The sequence below is a fragment of the Zingiber officinale genome, chromosome 4A (assembly GCF_018446385.1).
Source record: "Zingiber officinale cultivar Zhangliang chromosome 4A, Zo_v1.1, whole genome shotgun sequence".
In the NCBI taxonomy this organism is placed as follows: Eukaryota; Viridiplantae; Streptophyta; class Magnoliopsida; order Zingiberales; family Zingiberaceae; genus Zingiber; species Zingiber officinale.
The window spans coordinates 153,311,024-153,328,920 of NC_055992.1; the positions used below are offsets into that span (position 1 = coordinate 153,311,024).

Consider the following 17,897-nt stretch of genomic DNA (forward strand, 5'->3'; position numbering starts at 1 on the left):
TGCCTAGCATCTGGTCACTCCTTTGACCTGCTAGGACTTCCCACCAAGTGTCTGGTCAATCCCTTTGCCCCACTTGGACTTTTCTATTCATGCCAAGTATCTGGTCACTCCCTTGACCTACTTGGACTTCCATCAGATGTCTGGTCAATCCCTTTGACCAATCTGTATTTCCTCGTGCCAAGTATCCAGTCAATCCTTTGACCTACTTGGACTTCCCAACACCAGATGTCCGATCATCCTTGATCTATCTGGATTTTCCCTTGCCTGGCTTCACTCACCAGGACTTTCACCTAGCTTCACTCACTAGGGTTTTCCATCTGCCTAGCTTCACTCACTAGGGCTTTCACCTGGCTTCACTCACCAGGATTTTCCATCTGCCTAGCTTCACTTACTAGGACTTTTCTTTTGCCTGGCTTCACTCACCAGGACTTCCATTCTACCTAACATCCCAGTTAGGACTTCCCAATCAAGTATCCGGTCAACCTTGACCTACTTGACTCTTCTTCAATCAATTTCTTATTGTCAAACATCTAAACTCAAACCAAGACTCAGCTTGGTCAACCAGGTCAACCTTGACCTGAGGGATGTTGCACCAACACATTTGATAGAGCTTGAAACCTCTATGTGCAGCAAAAGCTAGCATTAAACGAATGGACTCTAATCGAGCCACGGGAGCATAAGTCTCATCATAATCGAGACCTTCGACTTGACTATAGCCCTTGGCTACAAGTCTTGTCTTATTTCTTACGACTTCTCCCTTTTGGTTTAACTTGTTTTTGAAGACCCATTTGGTTCCAATAATAGTGGTCTTCTTAGGTCTAGGAACTAAGTCCCACACTTGGCTCCTTTCAAATTGACCTAACTCATCTTGCATAGCTATGACCCAGTCAGGATCGTGCAATGCATCATCAACTAATTTTGGTTCGATTTCTGAGATCAAGGCGACCTCATTAGACTCATTTCTAAAGAATGATCTAGTCCTAACCCCTTGTTGGATGTCTCCCACAATCTGGTCTTGGGGATGACTAGAGGCTATCCTAGATTGCCTTGGTGTTGACGGTGTCTCATGAGTGGTCTCACTAGACACAGGCAAGGGCTCAATATCAGGCAAGGGATCAGGCTGAGCCCTCTCTTGCCTTTGCTCATCATTATCGGAGTCAATTTGGACTCTTTCTATGTTTTGATCATTTAAACTTAGATTTCTAAGTTCAAATTGAATTTCTCCTACATCCCTTGATTGATCATTTGATTTAGGGATTTCTTCAAAAGCTACATCCGAGGACTCTTCAATCAACTTAGTCCTATTGTTGTAAACTCGATAGGCTTTGCTGATGAGAGAGTACCCGACCAGTATCCCTTCATCAGCCTTAGCCGTGAACTTTCCAAGATGATCCTTGGTGTTCAAGATAAACACCTTACAACCAAACACCCTAAGATGTTTGATTGTAGGGGGTTTCCCAAACCAAAGTTCATGGGGAGTCTTTCCTAAAAACCTATGTATCAAGACCCGGTTCTGCACATAGCAAGCTGTACTTACAGCTTCAGCCCATAGGTAGCTCGGTAGAGAGTACTCATTGAGCATGCTTCGTGCAGCCTCTTGTAAGACTCGGTTCTTTCTCTCCACAACCTCATTTTGTTGTGGGGTCCTTGGAGTAGAGAACTCATGCCTATATCCTTTTTCTTGACAAAATTCCAAAAATCTATGGTTTTGAAATTCTCCACCATGATCACTTCTAATTATTTTAATTGTTGTTGATTTTTCATTTTCAGTTCTTCTACAAAAGGAAATAAAAATATCTATGGTTTGGTCCTTATTTTTCAAAAAGAAAGTCCATGTAAATCTAGTAAAATCATCAATGATTACTAAGCAATATCTACTTCCATTCAATGAAATAACATTACTGCAATCAAACAAGTCCATATGCAATAAATCTAAAGCAGTAGATGTACTTACAATGCTCTTACCTTTATGAGGCGCTTTTGTTTGCTTACCCTTTTGACATGCATCACATAGTTTTGACTTTTGGTACTTGATGCTTGGTAGGCCTCGCACTAATCCTTTGTTGACCAGCTTTCGAATGTTCTTCATGTTTATGTGGGCCAACCTCCTATGCCAAAGCCACGATTCTTCTTCTTTTGACATGAAACACTTAGCAGAAGCATTAGTAGCACTTTTAAACGATACTTGATAGATGTTATCTACTCTTGTGCCTACTAGTACCGTGTCAAGTTGTCAATGTGTTTGACCAGACATTGACTTGAGTGAAACTCAATTGTGTAACCCGTATCACACAATTGGCTGACACTTAGGAGATTAAAAGTCATCCCATTGACTAGAAGGACATTTCTGATTTGAAGATATTCGGATATATGAATATCTCCAACTCCTATAACCTTAAGGCTACCATTATTACCAAAAGACACATTACCTCTATTTTTATTTTGAAGGGTAGTAAAGAGTGACTTGTCCCCGGTCATGTGCTTGGAGCATCCACTATCAACAAACCAAGTTGATAGATGCTCCCCCTCGACAAATGCCTACAAGACACGAAAGATAGATGTTTTAGGTACCCAAATCTTGGGACCTAATGCATCTACAATGTAAGACCTAGGAACTCATGCCTTGGTTACACCCTTCCTAGTCTCATGAACCCTAGAAGCATGTGATCTATGAAATTGGGTTCTAGACACTAGTGAAATGAAACTAGACTCTTTGGGTTGATATCCTAACCCGGCTTTGTTGTAGACCGCCCTTTGGGCATTTAGAATCATGTCTAAGGTCTTAGAGCTAGTTGAGAATTTCTCAAGCATTTTCTTGAGTTTCTCAACTTCACTCTTTAAAGCTTTGTTTTCATCCTCAAGAAGCTCTTGATGTAGGTCATCGACCTCATCTTCCCTAAGAGCCTTCAATTTTTCTACTTCATCTTTTAGTGATTTAATTTTTGTTTTTGATTTCTTGAGCAAAGTAGATAAATGAGTAATAGTTCTATAACACTTTTCTAAATGAGGCGAAGTTACCTCTTCATCATCCGAAGATGATGAAACCGCGGCTGACGTGTCACTTGTGTCACCATCACTTCCGGAATCCGGTTCCTCCCTTGCCATGAGCGCTAGTTGACGTGTGCTTTTCTCCTTCTTCTCTTCCTCCGATGAGCTTGAGGAGGATTCATCCCAAGTAGCTTTGAGAGCTTTCTTCTTCTTGGCCCTTTCCTCCTTCTTCTTGAGTTTTGGACACTCGATCCGATAGTGTCCTTTCTTGCTACACTAATAACAAGTAATGTTAGTCTTATCAATATTTTGATCAACAGATTTACCTTTCCCTTTGTATCTCCGGCTTCTTCTCATGATCCTCCTTACAAAATTGGCCATCTCGCTTGATGATGATCCACCTTCATCATCGGACTCAGAGGAGGATGAGGATGTAGGGATCTCTTTGTCCTTCTTCTTTTCTTTCTTTCTTCTTCCATCCTTGCTCTTTTCTCCTGCAACTAAGGCAATACCTTTCTCTTTTTGACCTTTGTTAGCAAGTTCATGAAGTTCCATTTCACAGAAAAATTCATCTAACTTAACAATTGAAAGGTCCTTGGAAACCTTGTAGGCATCTACCATAGATGACCACAAGGCATTCCTTGGAAAGGCTTTGAGTGCATACCTTACGAGATCGCGATTCTCTACGCGTTCATCCACGGAATGAAGACCATTGAGGATCTCTTTGAACCTTCCGTGTAGTTCACTTACCATTTCGTTCTCCTTCATGGTGAGGTTTTGTAGTTGGTTTAGGAACAAGTCTCTCTTGGCGATCCGAGAGTCTCGAGTTCCTTCTTGGAGCTCGATGAGCTTGTTCCACAAATCTTTTGCGCTCGTAACTGGACCTACCTTGACGAGTTGATCTTTGGCTAGCCCACATTGTAGGGTTACCACTGCCTTGGCATCGGCTTGTCCTTTGCGGGTTTGCTCGGCGGACCACCTTGACGAGTCTAGTTCCTTACCTTCTTCGTCCTTTGGAGGTGTGAACTCTTCCTTGACCAAGAACCACATGGAGATGTCGGTCTTGAGGTAATACTCCATGCGGCTCTTCCAATATTGGAAATCCGCTCCGTCAAAGTAGGGTGGACGATTGGTGCTAAAGCCTTCCTTCATAGCCATCTTCTTGCTCTTTAAGGTGTTAGTCCGGATGAAGAGCGCCAAGCCCTGATACCACTTGTTAGGATCTTCGGATGGCTAGAGAGGGGGGTGTGAATAGCCACCACTAAAACTCAAAGAATTTCCTCACAAAACTTTGTTAGCACAGTGGAAATAAACAAAATAAAAACTGATGCAAGGAAAGAAAACCAACCAACACTAACAAAACAATGTACGAGGTTCGGGGATAACTTGCCCCTACTCCTCGGCGTGTCCGTAAGGTGGACGATCCCTTGATCTTTCGGTAGATCAACCCCCGGACAGATTCCGGCTAAGTATTTCTCCTTCTCGGTGGAGAAACCTCTCCACAAAGTCTCAAAAGGATTTAAATGAAGCACAAGACTTACAGAATTTGGTGGCTACAATGAATGCACAATTAACTTACAGCCACAATGAAAACAGAGCTTAAAGAAGGGGATCCTCAGCCAAGAGCTCCACATGGCACTCTTGCTTAATCGACGACAAAGAGTTTGCAATGCAAAAACATTACCCCCAACCTCTCTTCTTTCTCCTTCTTATTTCTCTGCTTTCTTCACTGCGTTTGCCTGCATCGAATCACTGCAAGCTGCATAGAATCGCTGCAACCTGTATCGAATCACTGCAATCAACTCAGGCGTCGCCAATCACTCCTCCTCCTCATCTGGTCCTCTGAACTCACACCAATACCATCCATGGTCTTCACTGGTGTCTTCTGAGCTCAAACCAATGCCAAGGAGTCAAGCTGATTGCAGCCAGAACATACCTAGATCGCCAGTATCCGTTGATGCTTCAAATGCACCATTTGCAGCCAAGCTCAGTAGAAAAACCATTTTGTCTTATTCCTCTGATAGACCTTAATTTGAATTCAAGCATCGTCATGATACCTGCAACCTGTAACTCAAAAAGCTCACAGCAGATCGTTAGTTCAGAGAAATCAGAAGTTGCAGAAAGACAGCAGAATACAAACGACATCGCTGTGGATCGGTCAGCAGACCGATCCATGGCTCTCTGGACCGATCAGGACACATCCTGATCGGTCCGGGAAGAGTCTGATCGGTCTGTGGACCGATCAGCCTATGTGTGGATCGGTCCACAGACCGATCCACCCTCTCGCTTTGAGTCCCAGCGTTTCTGATCGCTTCTTTCTGATCGGTCTGTAGACCGATCAGATAACCCACAGAATGCTTCTGTGTGGTTACTGATCGGTCCACAGACCGATCAGATAACCCACAGAAACTTTCTGTGTGGTTCCTGATCGGTCACGAGACCGATCAGGTGACTTAAGTATCACTGGATCGGTCTGTGGACCGATCCAGACAACCAGAGTTTCACTGGATCGGTCAACAGACCGATCCATAGCTCTCTGTGTTAGTTTTAGAGCCTCCCAGCCCTAAACCCTAACATCTTCCTGGTCCAGAGAACGAGCTACCAAGCCCTCTCTGACCTAGTCCTGAGAACGAGCTGCCGAGCCCTCTCCGACTTCGTCCGGTCCAAAGAACGAGCTACCGAGCCCTCTCTGACCTAGTCCGGAGAACGAGCTGCCGAACGAGCTACCGAGCCCTCTCTGACCTAGTCCGGAGAACGAGCTGCCGAGCCCTCTCGGACTTCGTCTGGTCCAGAGAACGAGCTACCGAGCCCTCTCTGACCTTGCGTGCCAAGTATCCGTACTTGGACTTTTCCTCTCCTCATGATCAACCTTGATCATCAATCAGTCTGAGTTTGATTAATGTCTGATACAAACTTAAATCAGTGTCAACATCAAAACAACAGCCAGGTCAGACTGTATCAACAAATATGTCCCTAAAAAATTTTTGATTAATCCAGTAGCTGGAACCTATATTGGGCTCCTAAATCTTGCTTAGCCTAAATTTTAATCGAAATTAACACTTTCAACGAGAAAATTAAATAGTAAGGGGGCGTTTGGTTTGCGTTTTCCACGCTGTTTTCTGTTTTCATTTTCTGAGAAAATGGAAAACGCGTTTGGTTTGCGTTTTCCACGTTCATTTTTAAGAAAATGAGAGAGTGTTTTCTAAGAAAACGAAAAACACGGAAAAGTCATTTTCTAAAAAATGAAAAACGCGCGTTTTTCAGAAAATGAAAATGAAAATGGGACAAACCAAACGCACCCTAAATTTCTTTATGAGACTTTGTCTAAGGATGTAACGCTCCTAGTTTTTTTTTTAACACATAATAAAACATAAACTGCGAGCGTCACTTATTCTTACTTCCATAAAGGTCTCTTAGTTCAAATTGCATAGACAATTCGAAGGTAAACATAGCAAAATACATAATTTAATCTGGATGGTCTTCGGGTTGTATTGCTCTTGTTCCGAGCTGGCTCACTGGTTAATGTCTCATGTCTCGTTGTCTCAATATCTAAAAAAAAATGTATAATCTGTGAGTCGAGAAACTCAGCATGTTCAAACCTGTGTCATGCAATAGTTAGCATTTATAACTTAGTGTACTGAGAGAACCACATGTTAGGTAGCTTAGGACTTACCTACTGGCATATCATGGACATGAGCATAGACGTCTACATAGGCATACAAGCATAAACATAATCCTAAGCATGTACATAAGCTAAGTATAAAAGAGATACACCCAGGAGCATGCGTATAAACATAGGCATAAACATACTTGCATGGCATAAATATACATACTACAGATGAATAGGACATGAGCATAAACATGTAATAAACTAAGCATGATTAAACATGATCATGAGCATGTATATAAACATAAGCATAAGCATAAGCATGCTTACATGACGTAAATGTACATACTCCAGATGAATAGAACATAAGCATAAACATGTAATAAACTAAGCATGATTAAACATGATCATGAGCATGTATATAAACATAGGCATAAGCATACTTGCATGACATAAATGTACATACTACCGATGAATAGAACATAAGCATAAACATGTAATAAACTAAGCATGATTAAACATGATCATGAGCATGTATATAAACATAAGATAAGCATACTTACATGACGTAAATGTACATACTCCAGATGAATAGAACATAAGCATAAACATGTAATAAACTAAGCATGATTAAACATGATCATGAGCATGTATATAGGCATAGGCATAAGCATACTTGCATGAAATAAATGTACATACTACCGATGAATAGAATATAAGCATAAACATGTAATAAACTAAGCATGATTAAACATGATCATGAGCATGTATATAAACATAGGCATAAGCATACTTGCATGACATAAATGTATATACTATAGATAAATAGAACATAAGCATAAATATGTAATAAACTAAGCATGATTAAACATGATCATGAGCATGTATATAAGCATAGACATAAGCATGTAAATAAGGTAAACATGGAAAAGATCATAATCACATAGAGTTAGTGAGCTCCCGGGCTAAGGTCACCGGTCGCACTCCACTATATAGTTTGGTAAGCTCCCGGGCTAAGGACACCGGTCGCGCTCAACCACTTAAAATTTTGGTGAGCTCCCGGGCTAAGGACACCAATCACACTTGACCACGTAGATTTGGTGAGCTCCCGGGCTAAGGACACCGATCACACTCAACCGCGTAGGTTTTGGTGAGCTCCCGGGCTAAGGACACCGGTCACACTCGACCACGTAGATTTGGTGAGCTCTCGAGCTGAGGACACTGGTCACACTCGACCACGTAGATTTGGTGAGCTCTCGGGCTGAGGACACCGATCACACTCGACCATGTAGATTTGGTGAGCTCCCGGGCTGAGGACAGTACCGGTTATACTCAACCACGTAAATTTGGTGAGCTCCCGGACTAAGGACACCGGTCACACTCGACCACGTAGATTTGGTGAGCTCCCGGACTAAGGACACCGGTCACACTCGACCACGTAGATTTGGTGAGCTCCTGGGCTGAGGACATCGGTCATACTCGACCACGTAGATTTGGTGAGCTCCCGGACTAAGGACACCGGTCACACTCGACCACGTAGATTTGGTGAGCTCCCGGACTAAGGACACCGGTCACACTCGACCACGTAGATTTGGTGAGCTCCTGGGCTGAGGACATCGGTCATACTCGACCATGTAGATTTGATGAGCTCCCGGACTAAGGACACCAGTCACACTCATCAAATCAAATGTAGGCATTAACAAGATAGGAAATCAACATGCAACATGGAAATCAATAAGCAAAAGTTTACTCCATGGATCATAAAGGAAACTACTCCTTCCGACAGTAATTAAATAGTAAGAAAATCTGATTAAATACTCCATGGGGTTCTTAAGCATGTAGCCTCTATTTCACAATCACAGAATTTAACGTAAGCATTTACAAGTTAAAGCACCAACATGAATTATGGTAACCAATGAGCAAACACCCTACTACATGTTTTATATAGAAACTACTTCTTTTAACAGATTTCATTTGCAATAAAACCCGGTTAGATATTTGAAATGATTCCCCAGGCATGTAGTACTAGATTTGCATCCATAGAAACTAGGTTAAGCATTATCAAGTTAGAGTAGCAACATGAAAAAAAGACATCAATATCAAATACAATGTTACATGTGTCATATCGAAACTAATTCTCTTAACAGGCTTTATAGAAAAGAAAATTTAGTTAAATACCTGGAATGATTTTCTAAACATATAGCCTTAGTTCTGCAAGTTGTAGGACAAATATAGGCACGAAGGTATGAAGATCATACCCACATGTGGGAGAGACAAACAAAGATCCTACCTCAAGGGATACCATGGTTTCCGAACTGTTCACCAAATTTAATTGACATTTGAATCTGTTCATATCCTCAATCTATCTTCTACACAACAACCAATAGCTTTACATGTTATAGGAAGGAATTAAAACACAAAGGACGTAGGTAAGTTTCCACCATTATATATGCAATCATCTACTTAAGCATGCAAAAACGTTGCTTCGCAGAAATCAAAAGTAACTTATTGCATTGAGGCAACTTGCCAATCCTATCATTAAATTTGCACACACCAAGACCGATTCCCTCTAAGATGATGGTACTCCTCAAAATCCCAAAAGTTAAACAAAAGTGTATGAAACGAACAAAGGTCTCGAACCCACTTTTACAACCACCTAAACTTGCAGGATAACATTAATATGGATGACTCGAAACTGGGATTAAACTAAGCCTTATAGAATCCATAACTACACCAAAGTATAGAGCTAACTAGAGCATTAGACAAAGTTGGAAATATGTCTTCGATTTCTCTCTTCTTTGTCTTCCCGTGGAGCTCTAGGACCGGTGGAGAATGATGGGAAGGGTGGAGCTTCTTATGACCGGCCGTCCAAAAATCCCCTAGAGCCTTTGAAAGTAGGGTTTTAAAGAGGGGGAAGATTAGGACTTTGTGTAAATTTTGTCAATTCGTTTATTTGTTATACTAAGTGTTTATAAAAATTCATATCCATATATATGTATTTATCTTATATAATTCACATATTATTTCTATTTATTATCTAACGTTATCTCTATCCTATTTTTCTTGTCAATTAAATTATTTGTTATACTAAGTCTTTATAAAGATTCATATCCATATATGTATTTATCTTATATAATTCACATATTATCCCTACTTATTATCTAACGTTATCTCTATCCTATTTTCTTATATAATTTATATTATATATAATATCTTATCTATTTTTATTCATTTCATATATTATTGTATTATAATCTCCTATTTATTATCTACACGTTATTTTGATCCTATATTTTTTTATTATTATTATTCTTGTAATAGTCAATATAACATTTATACTATAGGTTATAAATAGTAAATCTTTATATATTTATATCTTACTATTTTATTAATATAATTCAATACTCTAAATTTCCTTAATTAGGTCTATTTATGTAAATAAACTTTTAATTAAATCCAATGAATAATTACAATTAGCAAACTAAATATCCTTAATTAAATAATTTTTTTAAAAAAATCTAATTAAATTATAATTTAATTCAATAAATTCCCATAATTAAATAATTATAATTTCTAATTAAATTATAATTTAATTCAATAAATTCCCATAATTAAATAATTATAATTTCTAATTAAATTATAATTTAATTCAATAAATTTTCTTAATTAAATAAGTGATTTTGGACACTACAAAGGAAGTGGTTGTTGCTTCAATAACCAAGAAGGTCTAATACATCGCCACGACCTGAGAGCCAAAATACTGAAATTAAATGTTTAATTAACTTTCTGATAAAATATTAAAATTAAAATTAAAATTTAATAATGTTTTAAAAAGTCATTTAAACATTTTTTTTCAAAATTTTTACTTAGAATTTTTTTTAAACTAAAATTAAGGTCCTCTAAAATTATAAATTTATGCCTAGAATTTTTTTTTTGCAAAATTTTTTAAATTAGAATTTTTTTTACTTAAAAGCTTTTTTTTAAGTTAGAACTTTTTTTTTTTTTTTTTTTGCTTAAGTTACAAAATTCATCTTAAAGTTATAATTTTTTTAAGTTTTTTTTCAAAAATTATCTAACTTAGAGTTTTTTTCAACTTAGAATTTTTTTAAGAAAGTTAGAAATTTTTTTAACCCTTAGATTTTTTTTCGGAACCCTATTTTTTTGTGATGAAAAGGGGAGAAGGAAAAGTATAAGTCTAGGGGGAGGTAGACAATTTTTTCTATCTTTTTGCACTTAATTGCAAAATAAGTTAGTTTATTTTTTATGTCTATTTTACTCTAACTTAACTTGGGTTGCTCACATCAAAAAGGGGGAGATTGTTGGAACCCCAAGGTTGTTTTGGTGTGATCAACAAGTTAAGTTAGGTCCTGTGTATTTTTAACATGGTGTCTAAGTGTGCAGAAACTTAGGAACACAAGTAGTCGAGCGGAAGACGCAGCTAGCGAGAAGGATGACACGCGGTGCATCCGAGGGACGAGGCGCTGTGGAAGAGTACGTCGGCGGACAAGAAGGAAGCGTGCAGTGGTTTCGAGGGACGAGAAGCCGGAGCGGAAAACTGCTCGAGGAGCAAGAGACGCAGCTAGCGAGAAGGTCGGCACGGGGTGCGACCGAGGGACGAAGCCTACGGATGAGTACGTTGGCGGACGAGAAGGAAGCATGCGGCGATTCCGAGGGACGAGAAGTCGGAGCGGAAGCCTGCTCGAAATGACCAGAAGTTGGGTTCGGGTGAGCCCTATTTCGGATGGCAGAGATCACCCAAGCGAACGAAAGACTCGGTTGGAGGCGAACGCAGCCGGAGCAGAAGACCTAGGCTGAAAAAAGTCAACAATGTTGACTTTTCCAGCCGAAGCGCCCAGAGCTGTCCGAGGCGCCTGGAATAGTCCGGGGAGCCCGGAGCTGTCCAGGGCGCCCGGACCCCTTCCGAGCGCCCAGAGTTGACTTTTTCACAGGATCGAGTTTTGACTCGATCTGAACGTTGGAGGATAAAGTTTATCCCCCCAGGGCACCCGGAACCCTCAGGGCGCCCCGACCAAGGGTATAAATATAGCCTTGGTCCAGAAGCTTTTCAACAATCAGAACTCAAGCAATTCTTTCAACACTTGTACTTCGTCTGCAGTTTAGCTTCTTTTTGTGCGCTTCATCGTTGTACGAGGCTTCTCCGCCTGAAGGAGTTTTTAGTGCAAGCATCTTTCTTGGATTAACAACCTCCCCGATTGTAACCAAGTCAATCCCGGTGTGCCTTGTCTTTTTCTGATTTATTTTATGTTTAGCTAATTTATGCAAGTGTTAGTTTAAGAGTTCGAGAAGGGTTTGTGTTTTTGTATTGTTAGGCTATTCAACCCCCTTCTAGCCGACCGCTACGATCCAACAATCCTAACTTGCTCTGGGCCTCCTCGCAAGCATCCGCATCTGGTCACTTTGACCTGCTCCGAGCCTCCTCACGAGCATCCGGTCACCCTGACCTGCTTCGGGGTCTTCCCACAAGCATCCTATCTACCTAACCTACCCCGGACCACCCTCAACAACGTTTAAGACCACCCCACATGATATCTGATTTGGATCATGACTCTGATACCATGCATTTGTTGTGTCCTAAGGATGTTCACATATCTCCATAATGGCATGATATTGTCCACTTTGGATCTAGGCCCTCATAGCTTTGCTCTTGGGCTCTTCCCAAAAAGTCTCATGCTAATAGAGATATCCTATATCTTTTTAAACCAATGATTTTTATCAAATCTTTTCAATATAAAACTTTAATTGAATCCCAACATACAAAATATCAGGAGAATGCATCTTCTTATTTATCTGAATGCACTAGCTTTTTTTCTCAGTTTCTCCTGAGTGTGCTTTTCTTGGCTCTCAAGTCTTAAATACTCTAGACAACATATGACAAAAGGTGATTCGTTCGTCCCCGCCAACATATTTCTAGGTGAACAGGGAGGAGGTAAATCACGGGTCGCTACTAGCCATTAGTGCAGGTGGCTAAGGCATGAGGGAAGACATGCTCGGACACACCGAGTATTAACCCAAGACCTTATGTAGCAACACCCCAATACCTTAACCACTCCCATTTTCATTAATTATAAATAATATTATATTATAATAATTATAATTCATGTTATAATATATGTATAATCATATTCAACTCTAAGCAATTCTTATCGATAATATGTATTATAAATCATATCTATAAAATTGATCTCGTTTGAAATCGATGAAGGCTGGAATGTTGAAAGTGCATGCGAGCACATGAAGAAGGAAGAGCAAAGGACTTCAATAGGCAGGGTAGGGAGTCCCTGGCACAACTACTCCGACCCTCAACTCAGTGAGGAGATGAGAAAATGGTGAATGAACAATAATAAGAATATAGAGTTTTTGTCGAGAGACAGCATACTTACGCCTGCGAGGCGAAAGCCTTTTTATAACATATCATTCCCGTATTAATTGGACGTCTTATCAGATTGAGAAACATCCGATCGTTATATCCTAAATGTATTGTATAGTCACATCACCTATACCCTATAGCCGTAGGATCATTACTGTTATGCATGCTCTGACAATTATACGGGCAACATGTATGAGGACACAATCCATATGTATTGGAGGTCTACGAGGCAAGCTTCATTCACTTATTGGCTCTCAGGGTCAGGGCCTAGGGCCTAGGGCCTAGGGCCCATCAAGAGAAGGTGCAAAAGGAAAGGAGCATAGTCTTAGAACTCGGCAAAATCTGATCGGATAGCCTTCCTGAGTTCGACAGAGAAATGTGGCGTTGTGGAGAGATGAGCCCCTAGCGTAAGGGAAATTTGACTTGCTAGCCTCTCTGGGTTCAGTAAAGAGGAATGTGTGGTTTTGTTGTGGGGAGTTGAGTCCTTTGGATCAAGGAAACCTGATCGGTTAGCCTCTCTGCACTCGACCGAGAGACATATGATGTATTGTGGGGAGTTGAGGTCCTGAGGTCAAGGAAACCCATCTGGCTAGCCTCTCTGAGCTTGACCAAGAGTCATATGTTGTGTTGTAAGGAGCTAAGCTCCTGAAGTCAGAGAAACCCGGCCGACTAACCTCTTCACGCTTGGCTGAGAAGCATATGCTATGTTGTGGTGGGTTGAACTTCTAGGTCCCGGGCGATCCGCTCGGCTTAGTGGCCCCGATGGCCTGATCGATGACTTACTACGGTTGATCTATCCTATATCTTGACCTCTATGTCATCCGGGGGAGGTTGACTTTCTAACTCATTGTGGAGGTTACCAACACCTACCGTATTAAACATTATAAAAGCTATAGTAGGACTAAATAATAAGTTAAAAAATCAAATGATTGAATTGATTAAATTAAAATTAAACAAATTAATTTTTTTAGATAAATGGAACGACCGAACTTTCTTATAAAAAATTATGAAAATTATATAAATTAAAATGATAAAAAAATTAATTAATTCGATCAGTTATCAAATTAATGAAATTTTACCACGACTGTTATTGGAGGGGTTATGGATCAAGAGTATTTCAGGGTCAAAAGTCGGGATCAATCAAATGATAATGGCATATTGGCCTATTGCTTTTACACAATTAAAGTCGTAAATCGAAAATATTCAAGAGTTGAAAGTCGAGAACAACAGTCATTGCTATTGACATATTAATCGATTACTAGCCACCGATTCAATTTATTCGATTTAATCGAATCGAAATTGAAATTTAAAAACCTAAAGAATCAAATAAATAGATATATTTTTTAAAAAAAATAAATTTACAAATTAACCAAATTGAACTTTCGAATGCAATCGATTATTTCAATTTAACCACAATTTTACTCACTTCTATATACAAGTGGTAAAAAAATATATCAGAGTAGTTATGAAACTTAATTGTTATAAAATTATATGCTACCGCTGTAAGAACTTTAATTAAAATTTGTTCAACTTAGATTACTTAAATTATTTTTTTAAAGATATTTAGGTAAAACTAGAATACTCATATCACTTTATCTATAATATTTTTAAAATTTAAAATAAATCATCTATTTTATTAAATTAAGATAATTATTTTTTATTACACCCTATATCTACATTAGTTATCCTAAAATTTTCATTATCTTTATTTTTTTATTATTTTATTCTCTTTTCCATTTTTAAAATTTATTTTTACTTTCATATTTAATTAATTAATCAAAGGGAATGGATTCCAGAAATACACACCATTATTTCCCCTTGATCAAGTGCAATCTTAATGCATGTATCATATATGTGATGTTTCATGTGAGTCACTATTAAAAAGAAAGATCTCGTTGCAATTGGATACATATTATATTACCATAATCTCAATTCAAGTTTACTTTAGGACATATACACACAAATATCATTTCCCTTTCCTTTGTTTTTTATTAAGTAACGTGCCAATCGCACAAACACACTAAAATATCACAACTGGAATGTCAAAGGGAGGAATTTGTATCTTTAAATAATTAAACCTTCAATCTTTTTACCCTATTCATGTATTCATGCGTCCGTGGACAATCCATTGATATCTGATGTTTACAATTTAGGATTTTGAATTTTAGAGTTTAGAGATGGTATTTTATTCAAATTTGGTTTTCAATTCTCACATAAAGGAAAGTGAGATTTTTTTTTTTTAAAAAAAAATAACAGTATATGCATTGACAATAAAGGATAAAATCCTCTCTCAGTGACCCCTTACTATCTTGAAGGAAAGTAAATCGTGACAATTAATTAATTAATCTGAGACTTTTTTAGTTATATATATATATATATACACGTGGATATAAAATTTAAATGATCATAATTAATTTTATTTGGTGATAAAGGATTCGATTCGATTCCCATTTGATTTAGGTAATCAATTAGTCCACTCCTAGATATAATTTTTCTTTTGCAATATGCTCCACATAATTTTAGTAATGGTCAAATACGTGTATTTTTTCTATATAGAATTTTTTTTAAGAGTGTTGAATCTGGTTAAATTAAAATTTCAGATATTTCGGAAGGAAAATGAAATTTTCGCAGAAGAAAATTTGCATAAAACGGTCGGAAAGAAAGGAAAGATAAGAAAGTACGGAAATAGCCCTCGAGGCGATATCCGAAGTCAAAACCTGCCTCTGCCGTATAAATAGCGCCTCCACCAGGGCCGCCTCTGTTTCCCCTCCATCTGGCCGTTAACTCTTCCGCCTCCTCTTCGGCTAGTGCACGCCCGCCTACGTCGTTCGATCTCTCCGCCCTCGCTTCCAGCCCTCCGCCGCCGCCGCCACCGCCGCTGCAGACTCGATTTAAACCCACTCGGTTCGGATTCCGATCCTCCGTCGGTTGTTTTTTTTTCCTAGGGTTCTGTTTGTAAACTGTGATCTTGTTCTTCCTGATTGTTTTTGTGTTGATTTTTTCAGGCTGCTGGCCACGACTTCCATGGCTCTGACGGACTTGTATCTCAAGGAATCGAGAACCTCCTATTTCCTTGTGATCTGTTTCCTCTTGGTCTTCATCTGATCGCCATCCCTTTGTTCGAGATATTTTCCCCCTTTTTTTCGTCCAGGTATTGATTTTGTGCTAGGGATTCGGGTTTTTGTCGATTTAGGGTTTCGGGAGATTTTCTATCGGTGGGTTCTCCGTCCGCTGCAAAATTTTAGGTTCTTTTGTTTGAGGATGCCGTGCGTTAGGCCCGATCCGGCGGACAAAGACGCTGAGCCGTTCGTGGAGATCGATCCCACTGGGCGGTACGGGAGGTACGACGATTTGCTGGGCGCTGGTGCTGTGAAGCGGGTGTACCGTGGATTCGACCAGGAGGAGGGCATCGAAGTGGCGTGGAACCAGGTGAAGCTCAGGATCTTCAGGGAGGACCAGCCGATGATGGATCGGCTGTTTGCCGAGGTGCGGCTTCTGCGGTCGCTGCGGCACGAGAACATCATCACGCTGTACAGCGTGTGGACGGACGACGAGGGCAACACGCTCAATTTCATCACTGAGGTCTGCACCTCCGGCGACCTCCGCGAGTACCGGAAGAAGCATCGCCAGGTTTCGATCAAGGCTCTCAAGAAGTGGTCGCGGCAGATACTGATGGGCCTCGAGTATCTGCACAACCATGAGCCCTGCATCATTCACCGCGATCTCAACTGCTCCAACGTCTTCATCAATGGCAACGTCGGCCAGGTTCAATCCGCCATCAAATTTTGCTATCCAATCTCATATCCCAATTCAATCCCATCGAAAATTATCGATCGCAATTTTTTGGAAATTGTTTTCCATCGATCTCTTCATTTTGGTGATGGCTTTTCCCGTGCTTTACTTTACAGGTGAAGATAGGGGACCTTGGGCTAGCAGCGATCGTCGGGAAGAGCCACGCAGCACACTCCATTCTCGGCACGCCGGAGTTTATGGCGCCGGAGCTGTACGACGAGGACTACACGGAGCAGGTAGACATCTACTCGTTCGGGATGTGCGTGCTGGAGTTGGTGACGCGCGAGATCCCCTATAGCGAGTGCGACAGCGTCGCCAAGATCTACCGGAAGGTGACCGCCGGGGTGCGGCCGGCCGCCATGGACAAGGTCAAGGACCCCGAAGTCCGGGCCTTCATCGAGCGCTGCCTTGCCAAACCGCGCGCTCGCCCTTCCACCTCCGAACTCCTCAGGGACCCGTTCTTCCTCGGCCTGGACGACGACTGCTACAACGCTGCCCTGCATGAACCACCTCTACCTCAGCCCCGCCCCCGGCCGGCGACAGACGCCGTCGCAATCTCCTCCCGCAGTATTGCATGAATGGATATCAACCATAATAAACAACTCTGGCCAACTGTACATATAGTTTGGTTTAATGGTGGTGGCAACTGGTGAATGCGTGTTTACTTGCTCTTTTTTTTGGTTGGTTTTCGTTGACTTAGTTAAGCTTGTTGTTTCGAATTTATTTGATTTGTTTAATTTTTTTTTCCTTTGTCTTCTTCCTTCAAGTAACCATGTACATGTTCTAGACGTAGTTTACTTGGGTGGATGAACCGTTAACGTGCCTTAGTCTTTATTTTCTAATGTTCTGTTTACTTGGAAAGATGAATAAGAATTGTAGATTTATGAATCCATCCGTTGAAATTTTTTGATATTTTTTCATATGGTCAAATTGGCTGAAAGTAATTTCCTCCGTTGATATTTTTTCATATGGACATGAGAAGGTTGCCCATTCGAGAATCAAGATACATCTTATTTTGTCATAATCTTAATTTCATTTCATGTTAAACTTTGAATATCATTTTGAGCATTGAGTAATTAAATATTATTCTTGATTGATCCTGCTTTTATTCAAATCCTCTAT

The 17,897-nt window shown here is 40.1% G+C and overlaps 1 protein-coding gene across 1 annotated transcript; it reads left to right on the forward strand.

Moving 5' to 3' along the window:
* The first annotated feature begins 15,756 nt into the window (after positions 1 to 15,756).
* Positions 15,757 to 17,593, forward strand: LOC121973810 (probable serine/threonine-protein kinase WNK11). Its single transcript, XM_042525161.1, has 4 exons — positions 15,757 to 15,887; positions 15,989 to 16,134; positions 16,229 to 16,748; positions 16,892 to 17,593. The coding sequence occupies exons 3-4, from the start codon at positions 16,245 to 16,247 to the stop codon at positions 17,351 to 17,353; spliced, it is 966 nt and encodes a 321-aa protein (XP_042381095.1). The 5' UTR covers positions 15,757 to 15,887; positions 15,989 to 16,134; positions 16,229 to 16,244; the 3' UTR covers positions 17,354 to 17,593.
* Positions 17,594 to 17,897: the final 304 nt, after the last annotated feature.